Source organism: Protopterus annectens, chromosome 3.part0, assembly GCF_019279795.1.
Source record: "Protopterus annectens isolate FY-2018-M chromosome 3.part0, PAN1.0, whole genome shotgun sequence".
In the NCBI taxonomy this organism is placed as follows: Eukaryota; Metazoa; Chordata; order Ceratodontiformes; family Protopteridae; genus Protopterus; species Protopterus annectens.
In genome coordinates, this window is record NC_056731.1 from 582,939,952 (window position 1) to 582,957,879 (window position 17,928).

At 38.2% G+C, this 17,928-nt stretch overlaps 1 protein-coding gene across 2 annotated transcripts in view; it reads left to right on the forward strand.

Annotated features, from left to right (window-relative positions):
• Window positions 1-17,928, forward strand: part of TPK1 (thiamin pyrophosphokinase 1) — a 1,612,014-nt gene that overhangs the window by 991,189 nt on the left and 602,897 nt on the right. For both annotated transcript variants that reach the window (XM_044064986.1, XM_044064987.1), the window contains exon 6: window positions 10,149-10,257. In XM_044064986.1, the coding sequence (XP_043920921.1) occupies window positions 10,149-10,257 (109 nt within the window). The remainder of the gene's footprint in view (window positions 1-10,148; window positions 10,258-17,928) is intronic.

Below are 17,928 nucleotides of genomic sequence, written 5' to 3' on the forward strand. Positions count from 1 at the left end.
TGTGAATACAGCTCAAGACATGGCCTTTAACCTCGGACAAACAAAGAATCTTTCTTTACTTCCCCTTCATACCTCAGTCAATATTTTGAAAGGACAGTCCTAAAAGCCTCAACAGTCTGGCATCTCATATGCACTGACTCCCAATGCTTCACTGCATATGAGGAAGCTACAATGGTATCTCATTGGAGGTATGATGCCAAACTGCATAAACCCAATGGGATCTTATCAATGTATACCTACAATTCAAAAGGAATTTTTTGGACACAGTCATTCCAGAATACCCTTGCTGTCAATCTAATTTTATGTTGCATGGCAGGAATGTCACCTAACGACAGACTCCTGGTGATGCCTAAGAAGTGGCTTCTCTCTTGGACCCAGGATAGAAGACAATACTAGGCCAGACTGCATGGAAAGTATCAGCATGACCTCATCCTTATGAGTCAGATTTGCATTACTGGCTTCTATGAAGAGAGATTAACAGTCATACATTCTTACTTCTAACAGACAACACAACACATTTTTGGTACATCAACAAACAAGGGGGAAACAACTGGCATGTGTTATGTCAACAGCAAAACATGACACATTGGATCATGCTCTATGCAGAGCTGGATCTTCACAAGGTTTCTGCCAGATCACAGAACCTTAGCAGATGTGTCTTTGGTGGATTTAGGGATCTCAGCACATGGAAACTGGACTTATGTATTTCAAGCAGGCCAAGTGTCATGCAGCCAGTGTGACATAGATCTGTTCGCTTCCACTGAACCACCAGCCGCTGGATCCACTTTCTTTAGTGTTGTTTCATCACAGCCTGGAAAACCACCAGCTGCCAAGGTTTCTCCTGGAAAAATCTTCAAACATATGCTGAAAGTGGCTGCCTCTTCTTTTAGTTGGGATTGCTTTCATGTCTAAGCCTTTCCCACCTCTGCCTCTTCAGTCTGGATTGGCCTCTGGGCATTAACTTGAGCAAGGTTGAGGGGATGATTCAGATAAGTTTCCATCTCCATACCTTTGATTCCACACCATTGGTGAGGACAGTACGGGGTCTCACCAATGTCAAGCTTTTCCACAGCCTGTGATCAGCCTGCCATATTCTGTTTTACACTTGTCAAGGTCTCAGCTTTCCTTAACAAGTTTTGAATGTGATTTCTGAAGCCAACAGGAGTAGGTCTTCTAAACTGAAGGAAATGGAAGAGATTTTATTGAGTAGCAGCAAAGGAAGGATTTGTTTGCAGAAAATTTGAGTGTGGCCTTCAATAGATCAATAGTTATTGTGAGACAATTTTTCTTTCTCTTTTTTGAGGATTCATGCTGTCTTTATTTCATTGAGTTATGAGAGAGGACCCAAGGAGGTTTTCATCCTTAAGACAAGCAATTTCTTGCAGCAATTAAGAATCAAAGAATCCACGACCAGCTCCTACTTTCTCATGACCCAATCAAATTTGTGTCATCCTTTGGGGCAAAGATACTCATGAGGGTCAATTAGGCTTTCTGGAGTTGTTGGGCTTAGGTTGGAGAAAACTTTTTTTTGATGCCATTGGAGCAACCTTTCTGCTTCTTGAATTGGCCTCTTTTTAGGCCTAAGAGCATTTTTTGATTTTTTTTGTTCTGCAGGTATTGTTATTGCATTCTAGCTTCATTTATGCCTAAAAAGGCTTTTTTTTGGCTTTATAAAAAAACTTTTATTTTTCGTACCTTTCCTTAGTTTTCCCCACTTTAAAGGGGAAAAGATTTTTAGGCCTTTAGATTGTTTACTTTTAAGTTGGCAGATTCCCAAAAGGTGGGGAAAGATTTTAGGCAGTCTCAGTTTAGCCACACAGCTTTGCATTGAGTTTTTTAAAGCAGCCTGGATTAAACAAGGAGCAGTCAGGATTTGTGGGTTTTTTTTGCATTGGTTTCTCCATGTGTGGGCAGGGGAGATTTTCTATTTGGCAGGCCTTTTGCCACTAGGGGGCTTTCTAAGTGGCAACAGCATTTCAGCTGGGGTAAGTAACTAAGGATATTTTGCTGCTGTTACTTCTACAGCTTGCATACAGGGCAAGCCTTACCCTCTTCCTCTGCATTTCTACTTGCTTTGTGGGATTCTCTTTGGCTGTTTTCTTACCACCAGCTCCTGCTCTCTCTTCCTTATGAGGGCTGTGGTTCCCTTACTCTCTGCTGTGGGAGATTACCCCAAGTGTTAGGACTGGGCAGCCCGGCCTCCCTCTGAATTTAGTAGCTAAGTTTGATTATAACTGCAGCTTTGGATTTCCACATTGTGTATAGATATTTTTTGTATGGTCCTTATTGAGGTGTTTAGGGTTGGATCCCTGGTGAGGCATCTGTTGCTAATGCATTTTATATTGTCCTTTGTGTTGGTGAGGGAGTGGTGCTTGTTGGTTTGTATATACTCTTGTAAATTCTGAATATATACCATATAAGTTTAAGTGCCTGACGTGTGGTTATTTTATTTGATAGGTACCCTGAAAGACATCGCCAGACATCTGGGTTAGGACTTTGGACCGGTCATCAGCGTCTTTATTGACATAACTTGAATATTGTGTCGCCTTTACTAGAAATTAGAAGACATTTGTTTCCTGAAGACAGTTCCCTGTAGGTAAATAGTGCTGTAGAATGTTGTCTGAAGTAGGGCAGTTCTTGGGCTTATAAATTAAGTCGTGTAGTAACGAATTGTATGTAGGAGAGAGTTTTCAGAAGTTTATTCCAATGTAATTCTTTAAGGGCTACACACTAATGTGTTCTGGATGGAAGTTTATTTGCAAATTTAGGTATCTTGCTACAGCACTCATCCAGTTTCTTCATATATGTTGAGTGCAGGTTAGTAAGAACGGGAGCTGAGTAAGGAAGTGATGGGAGAAGACAAGATGAAGCTACGTTTTTCCTAGCAGATTCTGAGAGCTGTGGAATAGCTTGATAAAGTGCACCAAGTTTTTGGTGTGTGTTTTTAATTGCTTGAAGATTTATGATATTCAAATTTTTGGTTTTCATCTACAGAAACACCTAGCAATTTAGTCTGTTATACTATTTCTGTTGTTAAGGTACTGCGGTAGCGTTGTCGCCTCACAGTAAGACGTTGTCCTGTTTGATTCTCAGCTAGAGCGTCTTCTGTGTGGAGACATGCGTGAATGGGCATACCTTCGTTGAAGGTTGTGCGTCAGGGCCGGCAACTCGGCACGTAAAAATCTACTGCCAATCATTAGCGGACCGGAGTTCCGCTGTAGTGACCCCTAACCGGGAAAAGCCGAAAGATACAACATACTATTTTTGTTGTTGCATTGTCTTTTGATGTAATACTAAATGTTTGGCTTTGGTTTTGGTACTGTTTGGTAAGAATAGAATTAACTTGTTTTTTTTTGTGTATTTAGGATTAGGCTGGAAGTATGTCTAACAATGACTCTATAGATAAAGACTCTTGATGTCAAGATGTGTCGTCATCCCCTTTGGGAAAAACCCGGTTCCCATGAATTACCACATTGATGGTAGTCCACTGAACACAGAAGGTGTTATAAGAGATCTGGGAACACAGGTTGACAGCAACCTCTCTTTTGACTACCACATTGCCACTGTGGTCAGAAAGTCTTTCTATGTGGCACATCTCATTACTTAAGGGTTTTGCATCCAGGAAGAAAGAAGTCATTGTCTCCCTCTACTCTTCCCTCATTAGGCCAGTCATCGAGTACAATGCCCCATTTGGCATGTACCTCAGTAGACACCTTCACAACTGGAGAGGCCGCAAAAGTACCTCACAAAGAGGATCCTAGGCCTTAAACATTTGTCCTATATGGACAGACTAAAAAAACTCCAACTGTTCTCTGTCTCATATTGCTTACTTAGACGCGATCTCTGCTTGACTTACAAAGCCATGGCTGACCCAGCTCTGTTAGAAATGCTACATCTGAGGAAGAAATCCTAATCCCTCCGCACCACATGCTCCAGAGACATCAACCTCATTACCACAATCAACAGAACATGCTGGAGGGACAGGTTCATAACCCAGAGACTGCCCATACTATGGAATACACTTCCCATACATGTCAAGCAGAGCACCTCACTGGCCCTCTTCAAGAGAAATCTTGATGAGTGGGTGGGTGGGAAATAGAAAATTCACCCAAGGGATCACTACAGTGGCTTTACTCGACAGAGGCACTGGGAACTAAGGTCAGGTTGCACAATGCCAGGATAATCCTATAGACTTGGCTTGTAAAGGCTCCAGGGCCAATAGCCTAGTACACAGCTATGAAACTATGATTGACCTGCTGAATACAGTATGAGATGAGCAGATAAGGGTAGATTCATCTGCATTTTGCACTCTGCTGGCATGCTTGGTTCCAGTATGGAGATCATAATGGTTCTAGGATTGATCTTTGAACACCAACAGAGATGGCAGTCTGATTAGTAATTTTTCATGAGAAACCGTATCAAAGGCTTTCAATATGTCTAAGAAAAAAGAAGAGACAAGGTTACCTGTATTTATGTGAAAGTTTATAGTGTTAGCGAAACTGTGGATGGCAGTGTTTGTGCTGTAGTGGGAACAGAAACCATGATGATGTTGAGAAAGAAAATTATTGTTCCTAAGGTAGTTGAGAAGCTGAGGATGGATGCATTTTTCAAGAACCTTGGATAGAAGTGATAGCATAAGTATAGTTCTATAGTTGGAAAATTCAGTGGAATATCTGCCTTCTTGCAGAAGAATGATAAATGTATTTTCCAGAGTGACAGGACATAGGTCCTGTTATTGACTATTTTATCAAGAAAGAAATAGGGTAAGTAAGGAAATCTACCACCATTTTGATATATTCACCTGGTAGATTATCAGTGGCTAAGGTAGTGGGTTTCAGGTTTGAGTATATCTTTTAATGGTAGCCATTTGGGCAGGTTCAAACTTAGAAGAAGCATTGTTTTCAGTACAGATTGATAGGGTGAATGGCGTAACAGCTTTATCTTTGAGTAAGCTATGTACTATTTTGACAAAGTGGTTATTGAACTGATTAGCAGTACCATCAGTAGTGATGTTTGAGGTTGGCAGAGGAGTGGTAGTGTGGTCGGCATGGAGTATATTATTTATTGTGGCCCAGAATATTTGGGGATTGTTTTTATATTTATGCTGAAAACTGGCATAATAGGATTGTCTAAAAATCTGTAAGCTGGTTTGTGTCTTACTGCAGTGCCTTTCTTTTCGGGCTTTATCTCTTTATGACATAATTCATTTGGTTTGTTTGGTTAACCAAGGTGGTGGGGTTAATTTAGTTATTTTTTATGAATGAAAGCAGGGTTGTTGAGAATGCTGACAAAAGTTCTGTTGAAGTAAGTGACTGCTTCATCTAGAGGCAAGGTCTTAGGTTTGGTCCAACTGATTGAGATAGGAGAGAGAGGTAACGGTGTCATTGTTATATGAACTGAGATTGTGTATTTAGTTATATTATTTTGTTTATATTGCTATGGTGTTGTACCATATAAGTTGAAAGATGATCACTAATTGCATCAGGGAGGCAACTTGTGCTGCTTATATGGTTTGGTTAAGAGGAGATTATCCAGTCTAGCGTAGAATGCCTGTTGTTAGTATTATTGAGTGTAGTGGGGAGATCATTTGCTGAGTGAAACTGTAAAGATATATAGAGCTTGTAGGGGAGACTGAGTGGGTAACTTGCCAGTCACTGTTTATGTACATTCTTTTATGACTATTTATTTATAAAGTGATATCAGTACTTCAGAAGTGACAAATTTTGGGGTTTAATTGGATGAAGAGTGAGGCTGAAAGTGGTTTTATAGATGATTGATACACCCCATACATTTTTATTTCTTCTGTTAAACCTATTGATATTGTAACCAGGGTCAGGGTTTCTTCAACTTCATATCATGGTTGAGCCAAGCTTCAGTTACTTTTAGAAAATCAGGGGAATGGAGGGCAGTACATGCACGGAGGTTGGCCAGTTTGTTATGGATGATACTCATTTGGAGCTAATTTTGGACATGCATTTTTGTTTAAGAACAGTAATCAAGATACTGTCAAGGGAGGTGAAGGAACCCACGTATTCCATTACAAGTGCTTGCAGCAGACAAAGGTGGTGTCCAGCGTCATGGTATCACTAGTCATGCTACATGTTACTGTTTGTCTAGTTGTAGTCCAATGCAGACATTGCTAATAGTCGTGCATTCTACTGTACTTATGTTACTTTATATTACTACTGGCATGCCAGTCATTATTAAACCAGATACAAAAAAATTAAAATCAACAGTGCATTTTCATTTATTAAATGAATGTTTTTTACTGAATGCTTAAAGTTGCTTAGAAAATGAACCTGATCATTCACCACCCTAGAGATATGAAAGTTTTGCCAAAGGAAGATAATTCCTTGCCGGTGTCTACTTTAAGACCATATGACTCTGTGGTATTTCACACTCATACCGCAATGACTATAAAAAACAACTTTGTATTCCATGCTAAAACAGCATGCTTAAATTTACCTTTTATTTTGTTGGGCTGTTTATGACCTAGTAGACCTCAAGAAGCCTGATTGCCAAACCCCATATTGATATTTTCTACTTCCCATTTCTCTTTCCCTTACATATGTGTGTGTGTGTGTGTGTGTGTGTGTGTGTGTGTGTGTGTGTGTGTGTGTGTGTGTGTAGTGACATGTTGTGAAGTGACTGTGTATGTACCTTTAAAATAAGCTTATATGTGGAAAGTTCCCACAGAATGTAAGTCAGTAGCTTAACTAATTAGACAGCATTAAGTTGTTAATTGTTCATTACTAGTGTAAAAAAGAAGGTTGCCTATTCAACAGCAGCTCCTCATTTGGAGGGTCAGCATAAGGCAAGCAGGAGCCTTCCAGTAGATCCTCAAAGTATGAACAGTAGTTGCTCATTTGGAGCAAATTCTGGACATGAGAGAAGCCTTCAGCTAAGACTTTTTCTTGAGTGTAGCCCATTATAAAAATATCTATGTAGACTGTAAATATTTATTGCAGTTCTTGGAGTTAAAATCCTAAAGGTGCTTTTTTGGTTGCTTTAAAAGCCAAGTGGGTTATGTTTTGATACTTACGTGGCGGTGCAGCGGTAGCGTTGTTGCCTCACAGCAAGAGGTTCTCCCATTCGATTCTCAGCTTGGGTTGGGAGTGCCTTCTGTGTGGAGTCTGCATGTCCTCCCCACAGCCGAAAGACATGCTTTGAATGGGCATGCCTTCGTTGAAGGTTGGGCATTGGGCTGGCAACTTGACACCATAAAAACCAACTGCCAATCATTTGCGGACCGGAGTTCCGCTGTGGCGACCCCTAACCGGGAAAAGCCGAAAGACAAACAACACAACATCATCAGTCAGAGGAATAAAATGTTTTTTGTTTGCCATTTCCAGTGTTTCCTTGGATGTTACAAAACATACAGCGGATATAAAAAGGGTACACACACCTGTTAAAATGCCAGGTTTTTGTGATATAAAAAACGAGACCACAGTAAATCATTTCACAACTTTTCCCACCTTTAATGTGACGTATAACCTGTACAATTCAATTGAATAACAAACAAGTCTGTTAGGGGAAAAAATATAAAAAATTAAAAACATACAGTAAGCTGGTTGCATAAGTGTGCACACCCTTAAACTAATACTTTATTGAAGCACCTTTTGATTTAATTACAGCATTCAGTCTACTTGGGCAGGAGTCTATCAGCATAGCACATCTTGACTTATTTATTTTTTTATTTATTTATTTGATTACCGGGGAAGTCCACTGGGCCCTAGCGTGACCGTTTTCAGTGGAGGCCCGGGGAGAAATGCTCCATAATACATAAAACAGTAAGGATACAAAAAGTATAAAAGGTACAGTATATAGTACAGTTTACAAATCTGTACATTTATCATCAAGTATGGTCAACAAAGTTAATTTTGATATATCTGAAGGCTGTACTGTACAGATTCATTTGAAACATACATTCTTACATTTGAGGTGTGGGAACATTATACATACACTCATTTAAAGTAAGTATGGAAACACTTTACATGCACTCATTTAAAGTAAGGTGATATTTACAAAGTTGAAATCTAACCAGGAAAAGCCGAAAGACAAACAACAACAACAAAGTTGGAATCATGTACTGAGTAGCTAAAGGAGTTGCAGAGAGCTTGAGTCATCTCTAGGAAATAGTTAGGGAGAGGTTAGAAACCTAGGAGAACAACCTCCTCAGGGCATTTATTAAAATAGAATTTGGTAGGGTGAATACGTGGCTATATTTGCCCACTCTTCCTTGCAAAAGTGCTCCAAATCTGTCAGATTGCGAGTGCATCTCTTGTGCACAGCCCTCTTCAGGTCACCCCACAGATTTTCTATTAGATTTAGGTCTGGGCTCTGGCTGAGCCATTCCAAAACTTTAATTTTCTTCTGGTGAAGCCATTCTTTTGTTGATTTGGATGCATGCGTGGGGTCATTGTTGTGTTGAAAGGTGAATTTCCTCATCATCTTCAGCTTTCTAGCAGACACCTGAAGGTAGTGGGCCAAAAGTGACTGGTATTTCGAACTGTTCATAATTCCCTCCACCTTGACTAAAGCCCCAGTTCCAGCTGAAAAAAAACAACCCCAAAGCATGATACTGCCGCCACCATGCTTCACTCTGGGGATGGTGTTCTTTTGGTGATGAGAAGTGTTGTTTTTGCGCCAAACATACCTTTTGGAATTGTGGCCAAAAAGTTCAACCTTGGTCTCATCAGACCATAACACATTTTCCCCACATGCTTTTGGGAGCTTAATCTATTGTTTTGGAAATTTTAGCCGGGCCTGGATGTTTTTCTGTGTAAGAAAAGTCTTCTGTCTTGTAACCCTACTCCATAGCCCAGACATATGGAGAATACTGGAGATTGTTGTCACATGTAGTACACAACCAGTATTTTCCAGAAATTCCTGCAGCTCCTTCCGTGCTGCTGTAGGTCTCTTAGCACCTTCCCTGACCAGTTTTCGTCTTGTCATTTGATCAATTTTGGAGGGATGTCCAGTTCTTTGCAACGTCACTGTTGTCCCATATTTTCTCCACCTTTTGATGATTGTTTTCACTGTGTTCCACTGTATATCCAATGCTGTGGAAATTTTTTTGTACCCTTCTCCTGACTGATACCTTTCAACAATGCGATCCCTTTGATGCTTTGTAAGCTGTCTGCGAACCATGACTTCTGCTGTATAAGGCAACTGAATAAATGTCAGGGAAATCCTACTAGGACAGCTGAACTTTATTTGGGGTTAATCAGAGAGTCTCTTTAATAGATGGTAGGTGTGTACCCAAGAAGACTGGTTGCTGTAATTAAATCAAAAGGTCCTTCAACAAAGTATTAGTTTAAGGGTGTGCAGACTTATGCAACCAGCTTATTGTCCTTTTTTTTCTCATTTTTCCATTGTCTGCAGTATGTGCATTATAATATATTGACAGTTAAGAGTTTTAATTTCTATATTTCATTGTATGGCAATGTAATTAAGGACTGAATTAATGTGCAAATAAAAATTAATGGGAAAGAAATCTTAATTGCATTTGGTTGTAAGTTAGGTGTTTTGTCTTAACAGCGAGAGTTAACTGAGTTTGAAGTAAACAAAATTAACGTTCTGAATTTTTGTTATACTTTTGTTAGGTTTAGTTTATGCTGTTTTAATTTACCCAATTTGGATTTCTGAATGTATTATCGAGTAAAACTGTGTAACAAATTGTCTTTTAAACATTAATTAAAAAGTCCTTCTTTGAGAAGTCCTGATTGAGTGCTGACATGGGCTACAGGCTCCATGCAACCCTGCAATCTGTTAACTGAGTGATGAGAGCGTGAAGGATTGAAGGAAATATTGTAGTGTCCTTGCTCCTTCCCATATTTATTGAAATATTTTTTGAATTTGGTATCTTATATTAGCTATTCATCTAGTTCAGCCAAGTCTGTCACTAATGGGATACAGTCTCATGGTTAGAAGCTCCAGTGTCTGAAGTGATGCTTATAAAGAACTTTCCAATAACTAGGAAAATGGAACCAGTAGTATTATGCAGTCTAGGAAGAAACAGGAGATTATGCTGTGCTTTTCTTCCATGTGACTGTTTTTATCCTGACTTTTTTACAGTTTTACAGCAGAACTGTTTATACATTGTTTTAGACTGCAGTTTTTTTTTCAATATGCTCTGTTTTTGACAGGGTCAACACATACTGAAAGTGGCCACAGGCTTGGAAGGAGAGTGGTGTGGCCTCATTCCAGTAGGACAGTCTTGTATTGTCACAACCACAGGTCTTAAATGGAATCTCAGTAAGTACAGATGCATCTTTTATTCTTACTACTGTTACTACTTTTGACTGCAGAGGTCATTTTCCAAAAAAGTATTTCACCTGTCCTGTCCTATTGCAGTGTCAGAGTGATTGTAATAAGCAATGAATGACTATGGAATATGCCCCCACATGACATAAAGCTTTACGTATTTGATGCTGTTTCCATATGCATTTAAACTTTTTTTTTCTGAAATCAGTTTTACTGTTTACTGACGTAAGTGTTGGTTTTTAATGTTGCTAATAATAAATCAAAACAGTTTTACAAAAATCTCACTTGATAGTTGCTCAGAAGCTATGTACTTATAACACAGAATCCTGACAAATATTTCTAATCACCAGAAACGCTTCTTTGAGATGAGTCTGAAGAAGCTTGGGTTACTTAACTGTGCTGGGATTCGTGTTGGGGGAGCAGTGTGTATGTGTGTGTGTGTGTGTGTGTGTGTGTGTGTGTGTGTGTGTGTGTGTGTGTGTGTGTTGGGGGGGGGTCCCTTGCATGGTATTATGTATGCAGCTGACCAGAAAAGGTAATGTTGTATGAGGCTAGCTATTGATCAAATCCTCCTCTGTCCAAGTTCTTTAAGGAGTTTATGATGGCAACAAGTTTACAGTCATCTGCAAACTTGGTCAGACCTAAACCCTTAACATTTGCTTGCTTTAGCCTCCAATGAAAAAAACTCTGATTGGGATACACAGATTAGTTTTGGTTGTTTTGTACCTAATTTTTTTTATTTTTTTTTTTTGAAAAGTAGTTTGCCATCCAATAGTCTATTGATATGTAGGGATTTACATTTAGCTGGAAATTTCATCTGTGATACCCAGGGGATGGTGTATAACACCTTTGCAAGGTATAGATATGTGGTCTTTACTGATTTGTCCACATCCATTACTTCAGTGACCTTCTCAAAGAAGGGATGAAGTTTTAATTAAATTTGTCTTCTACTTAATTGGTTATGTTCTCTGAGTATGTAATATCCTTTCCCATTAGCTGTACGCAGTATTGAGCATTGTTTCTGAGATTTCTATCATGATTAAAAATGGCTCTTTAGTCATTCTTCACTGGGGTGGTCATTTTTATCTCATGTTTCACTTTGGCTGATTTGATCAGTGTCCAGAGTTCCCTCTTAAGTTTAGCAAGAGTGTTATCAGCATCTTGAAAATTACATTTATTTTTGCATGCAGTGACTTTTTTTTTTCATTATATATGTTTTTTTTTCCATCAAATGGGTTTATTTTTAAATTTGATATTGTATTTCCAACTAAGGAGGAGAGATGCACCTGTCCAGCAATATACATGTCCATAGAATTTGTCAGCAAAGGATTTCACAGAAGCAGTGGAGTAAATGAAGATTGGAGGAGCTTTTGAATTTAGGAAGTTTGTCACTTAGTAGTAGTAGATTAGCCATAGCATGATCTCTGAATACCGATGTATATGAAGATGCATCTCGCCGAAGCTTGAGATAGTTGTGAGTGATCTGTGGCCTGATTTGACCAAGGAGGAAATTTCTATTGGTGGGGAGCAAAGCTGCCCGAGTACTGGTAAGAACTATGTTCAGGATTTTATATCTGTTGGTTGGGGTGAAGATTAATTAGTCCAGAGAGTTTGTACTAATGAAATATAGAAAGTTCTGGGCATACATGTGTGAGGATGTATAAATATCTTAGTTAATAGAGGGTTAGTTGAATTCCTCTAGAAGAATGGTGTTTGACCTATGGACTGCACAAACAAGAAACATCTTTATTAAATTATCACTTATGAAATAGGCAATCATACATTTATATAAATGAAACAAACCACATTGAAATATTTTCAGTTGCAGACTGTATACTTCGCTTATAATCTATCCAGTCATTTTGAATCAAAATATAGTTCATTCAATTCCTGTCTTCCCTTAAACCTCATTCCTGCTTCTAAACATTATACATCATGTATTGTTCCACAAGTCACACATTTTCTATGTAATTTGCTCCTACCATTTTCCAAAGATCTCACTTTCAGTATTCACGCTTTGTAGTACAGTTGGTGTTGACTTTGATTTCCATTTTCAAGTAATTGCTTTTTTGGCAGCTGCCTAAATTAAACTCAGCAAAACCTTATTATGTCTAGGCAGTTCCGATTCTGTACTACAGCTCAAAAAATAATTTCCTTAGTTACACCAATTTGTTTACCATGTGTTTCTGATAGAGTAGTCTTCAGGAAATGTTTAAAGTCTACCAACTCATTACACTCCCAAAAAAATATATCCCCAATTATCTATTTCTTCCCCATAGCACCTACAGCATTTGCAATCTACGTGAGGAAAAATTCTTTGGAGTCTGCTTGGGGTAGACAAATACCTCTGCAAACACTTCCAAGCAAACATCCTAAATATTCCAGCCTTTTTTGCATATTTCTCTTCCCAATCTTTTCTAACATCCTCTGATTGATTCCTATAACTGTTATGCATTATTTTATAGGCCCTATGAACTACCCTTTTTTAAAAGCAGCTTCTTTTCTAGATTCTACTAAAAACTCTACCAGTGTTAATCTGTTGATTAGGTTCCCCATTTCTTTCTGTTTGCCTATTCCCTGTTATCAGTCCTTGAAGGCAATCACTAGTTTGGAGTCCAAATTAATTCTTGGACTCTTCCCATTCTATTATCTTTCCCCCTCTAAGTATTTGCTTCCAATACTTTGCTTCCCTTGTCATTTTTTTTCTAGTAAATTCCAGCACCCTGTTGCCTATTCTTTGTACCTCTGATTGCAGTCACCCCTGTTGGCAGAATCTCATCTCCATCCCCATGTTGGCTTAGTTTTTAGAATACTTTTTGCTGTTTTATGACTATAACATTCTGCATGGTTACTGTTATTCTCCTTAAGGATCTGCATACAAAATTCCAGTCTCTCCTTGTTTCTTCAGCTTCCCCCTGTTTTGTCATCATCCCTTTCCACTTTGAATTATAGCTTTCTACTTGCTGTATTTACAGGAGCCTTAACAGTGTAGCTCTGAAATAACCCTTCAAATCAGGTAATCCCAATCCAAACTTATTCCACTTGACTCTTACCCTCTTCCCCTCCCATATAAAATTCTTCAACTTTTTATTAATTGCTATCCACAACTAATCCTCTTGCTGATAAAAAATATGCCTAACTGGTGTATAATTTTCACTGCTTGTATCTTGCTATCCATAAAATAGCGCTTCCAATTTCTCCATTTTTGTATTATCTTTTGTTTTGTCTCTTCCCACACATCCTTAGCTGCCGTAACACAATCCTTTTTAATCCATACTCCTAAGTACTTAATTTTATCATGTCCTCATACATGTGGGTGTTGTTGAATGAATTTGTTTTCAGGCACATAGTTTACAGCTATTGCCTTTGTTTTACCATCATTAATTTTATATCCGAAAAGACTTGAAACTGTCTCAGAATGTTCCACAACACTGAAATGTCCTTTTCTCTTTTTATCAGGCATAAAGTAATATCATCTGAAAATAAAGTCAACTTTTCTTGACTTCCATACCAATCACATCCCCTGTTTTTTTTGCCAATTGTCCTAAATATAACACAAATAACAAAGGGGGAAGAGGACACCCCTGTCTACTTGCTGTGTTCGAACAGAATTCATCAGAGAGGAACCCCCCACTTTATCTTTTTTGCCTCTGATCCCTCGTATAAACTCGTAATCAACTTTATAATTTTAGCATGGAATGCAAATCCTTCCATTGCCCTACTCAAAAAATCCCAGCTTACTCTGTCAAATGCTTTCTCTGCATCAAGACCAACCAACAATAGCGATATTTTCTTACATTCTGTTTCCCTCCTGATCATCACTGTTTTATTAATTTTATCACATGTTTGCCTTCCCTCCACAAAACCACATTGATCCATATCCATTGGTTTTGGGATTGCCTTTGCATTCTTTTGGCCATTATAGACAAACATTTTATAATCATGCTAGGAGCTGGATCTGATGGGTCTTTGCCATCTTTAGGTATCGCAGCCACCATCACTTTCTTCCTGGATGTTGGTACTTCTCCTTTTATTATATTGTTAAACAAAACCTTCCAGATCATTTTCACTTTCTCCCCCCTAGCTTCCAAACATCAACAGGAATACTGTCTCATGTTGTGGACTTTCCTTTTGATTGGTTATACATCACTATTTTAATCTCATCTACCTCTAACCTCAGCACATTTAATTCTTCCATAAATATTGTCATTTGTTCTTTTATTTCCACATTTCTGTGTTTTATACAGATTTTCATAAAATTTTCAAAATATTTCTAATATCTCTATAGGGTCTCTGATTATTTTCCTTGTTATAGGCTCCATAAGCTTGGCAACGACCCTTTCTAATTTCTGCTGGATGAGCCATTATGCTAAAAGATTTTGTGCTGTGAAGTTATTATCAAAAAAACAGTTGATTAACAGCAGTCTTTCTAAACTCTTCATATTGTTGAGGTAGTCCCTTAGTTTCTCTTCTGCAAATTCTTCTTCTGTAAGCTTCCCCCTCTTCTGCAGTGCTTTAACCTCCTTCTAAATGATTATTGTTATTTCTTAACCATATCTCCTTTTCTTTCATTTCTGCCCCTCTTTTAAAGTCCAATTTAGTGTTATATCATTGCCTGGGTATATTTTCAGAAGAGAGTTCTATCTTCCATAATGGCTCCTGAATAATTTCCACTACCCATTCCTTGAATTCCTCTCTTTTTAACAGATGGGGGGAGTGCCAGTGTCTCATTTGTACCTCATAACCCTGCATTTTATTTTAGTTATTATTGACGCATGATCTGAAATAGTTATTGTGTATGTATCAAAACTTTAAATTAAACAAACATGTTCCTGTGAAATATGATTTCTGTTTAGCCTAGATCAGTTTTTATACCTTGGGGAATAATATGCAAGTTCTTTCCAACACCCTGCTACTGAATTTGCATCTTCCATACTAAATATTTTCATAAATTTCTTCAAAAAGTTAAATTTTCCCATTTAACCCACCCCGATACATCCTCACTATTGAAGATCAAATTTGAGTCCCCACCTATAAGTAATATTCCTTTTTGAAAGCTAATTATTTCTCCCAGAATTTTCTTAAGCACCATTGTAGCAGTTTCACGTGGAATATAAATGCATGCCAGTGTAATCCTCCTCCCTTGCCAATAGACCCTTATCTCTTTTTTCCTCTTCTATCACTACTGGAGCTCCTCTTGCAATTAATATAAGTATTCCCCTTTCATTTGTCCAATATATTCTGCTGAATAACCATCCTGAAATACTTTCTTTATCAAATTCACATACCCATTTCTTTCCAAATGTGTTTCCTGTAACATAGCTATTTGTACTCTGCATTTTTAATATAATTCACTACCCTTTCTTTTTTGCATATATCTGTGAGATCATGCACATTTAAAGGTAATGTGGAAAGTGCTGTCATTATAATAAGGAGTTATTATTCCCACCTGTTATGTATAGCAGCATTGTTTGTAAGTGTTTAGTTTCAGCTTTTATATTATATGCATTCACTAAGTCATTCTTTCTTATATCCATTTGAACCCGAGTCATATCTTGCAAGACTTTTTAATTTTAATAAAAACCCTCAAACAAAAAATAAACACACCTCAAGATACCCCCAGCACCTACTAACTTAACACTCGCACACAAAACATATGTATATCTTCAAATAATGAAGTTTCACCCTGCATACAGGAACAATGGTTCCAGACTGACAACCACAATCACATGCTTGAATTAGCCTGTACTTCTACTTTCAGTAAATGCCTTCTGTTTTGCCTTATCCTCTCCCAAATTTAGAAAACAACTTTAATGCTTTCAGAAAACATTATTTCCTAGCCATTGAAAGAAAAAAGTATTCTGTTTTTATTGCCCCCTTATCAGATTGTCTCCATAGAAACATGAAAACCCATATACACAGTTGCCCCTGTGCCTACATTTCTTAAAAGTGAACAAGAAAAAAGAAAGAAAAATAGGGCACCTGTTTACTTTAGTATCCCTGTTACATGCAAAATTAATTGAAAAAGTTTTACTTTTTAACATGCAGTATATGTAATGTATTATACAAATACTGTTAAAAACAAAATGTTGTTTTACTTAGTGTCATCTCTTTTCCTTCCTCTTCACCTCTCCCTAATGTTCTTTTAAACATTATGACATGAAGTAGTCATATGCTTTGAAGTCCCCCACAAGTTTAAGAAAGACCAAAAAGTCCACTATTTCCAGGTTTTCTTGTTCCATCATGTTTCACAAATGTAACTGATGCTTTGTAATCCCACATTTATTCATCAATTTCTGAGCTGCTGTTTTTCTTCCTGTTGTAGGGATTGGGTTTTTTTTAAGACTCCTAGAGCTGAGCAGCAATATCTTTATGTTAATCAAATTATAGGTTCATAGGTTCATACTAGGCTATCTGCCCTAGGGAATTTATAAGCCTCGCCAGAATGTGTTTGGCTTTCGCCACCCATTTTAAATTTATTTTGCTATGCCCTTTTTCGAGGTTAGTATACTGTGCCTCTGTCTAACAGTGACACAGAAATGATACCTGGGGTAAACCTACGATCTCCCATCCACTCATCAAGATTCCTCTTGAAGAGAGTCAATGAGGGACTCTGCCTAACCTGGACTGGGATTTTATTCCAGAGTGAAGGGAGCCTCTGGGTTATGAATCTGTCCCTCCAGCATGTCCTATTTATTTCAGTGCTGAGGTTCAAGTCTCTCGAGCGCGTAACTCGATGGGATTTGGATTTTCTGAGGTGCAGCATGTCCATTAATTCTGGGTTGGACATGGCTTTATATGTCAGGCATAGATCACCTCTGAACAGGCGGTATGCCACTGAGTAGAGCTGGAGTTTCTTTAACCAGGCAGCATATGGCATCTGTTTGAGCCCTTTGATCCTCTTGGTGAGGTACTTTTGGGGTCTTTCCAGTTGCTGCAGGTGTCTGGTAAGGTACATCCCAAAAGGGGCATTGTACTCAATTATGGGCCTGATGAGGGATGAGTAAAGAGGCACGATGACATCCCCTGATCTAGATGTGAATCCCTTCATGATTAGGTGGGCTATATAAAATGTTTTTCTAACCACTTTGGCCACGTGGTTGTCAAATGAGAGATTGCTATCAACTTGAGTCCCCAGGTCCCTAATTACTTCTTCTGTACTTAATGGATTACCACCTATGTGGTAATTTGTGGGCACTTTGTTTTTGCCAAAGGGGATGACTATGCACTTTTTGGCATTTAGTATGTTTTATTATATTGGAAGCTTTAAAAGACTGATGTTGGTTTTGGAAAAGCAGTATGGGGTTAGATGAGGATTTAGCCAATATACAAAAGTCTTAGGGGAATAGATGCAGATCATCCCTGACAAAGCAGTTAAGACTGCTTTCTGTCTCCCGCAGCTGATATGTACTGTACCCACAAAGAATGACACCCGAAGCTATGCCAATCAAAGTCAATAATGTTTTGGTTTCTATTTTGGCATCATTTTTGGTAATGGTAGAACGATGTTCAAGGCTAGGTTCAGATCTACCTCAGACACACATTCTGAGAGCTCCATCATTATCTCTCTTCATATAGTCCAAGAAGGTAGGTCTGAAGTCAAATTCATAATAGGGGATGTATTAGGCTTTTTTTCTGATATTTGGCTATTGTTTTTGAGCA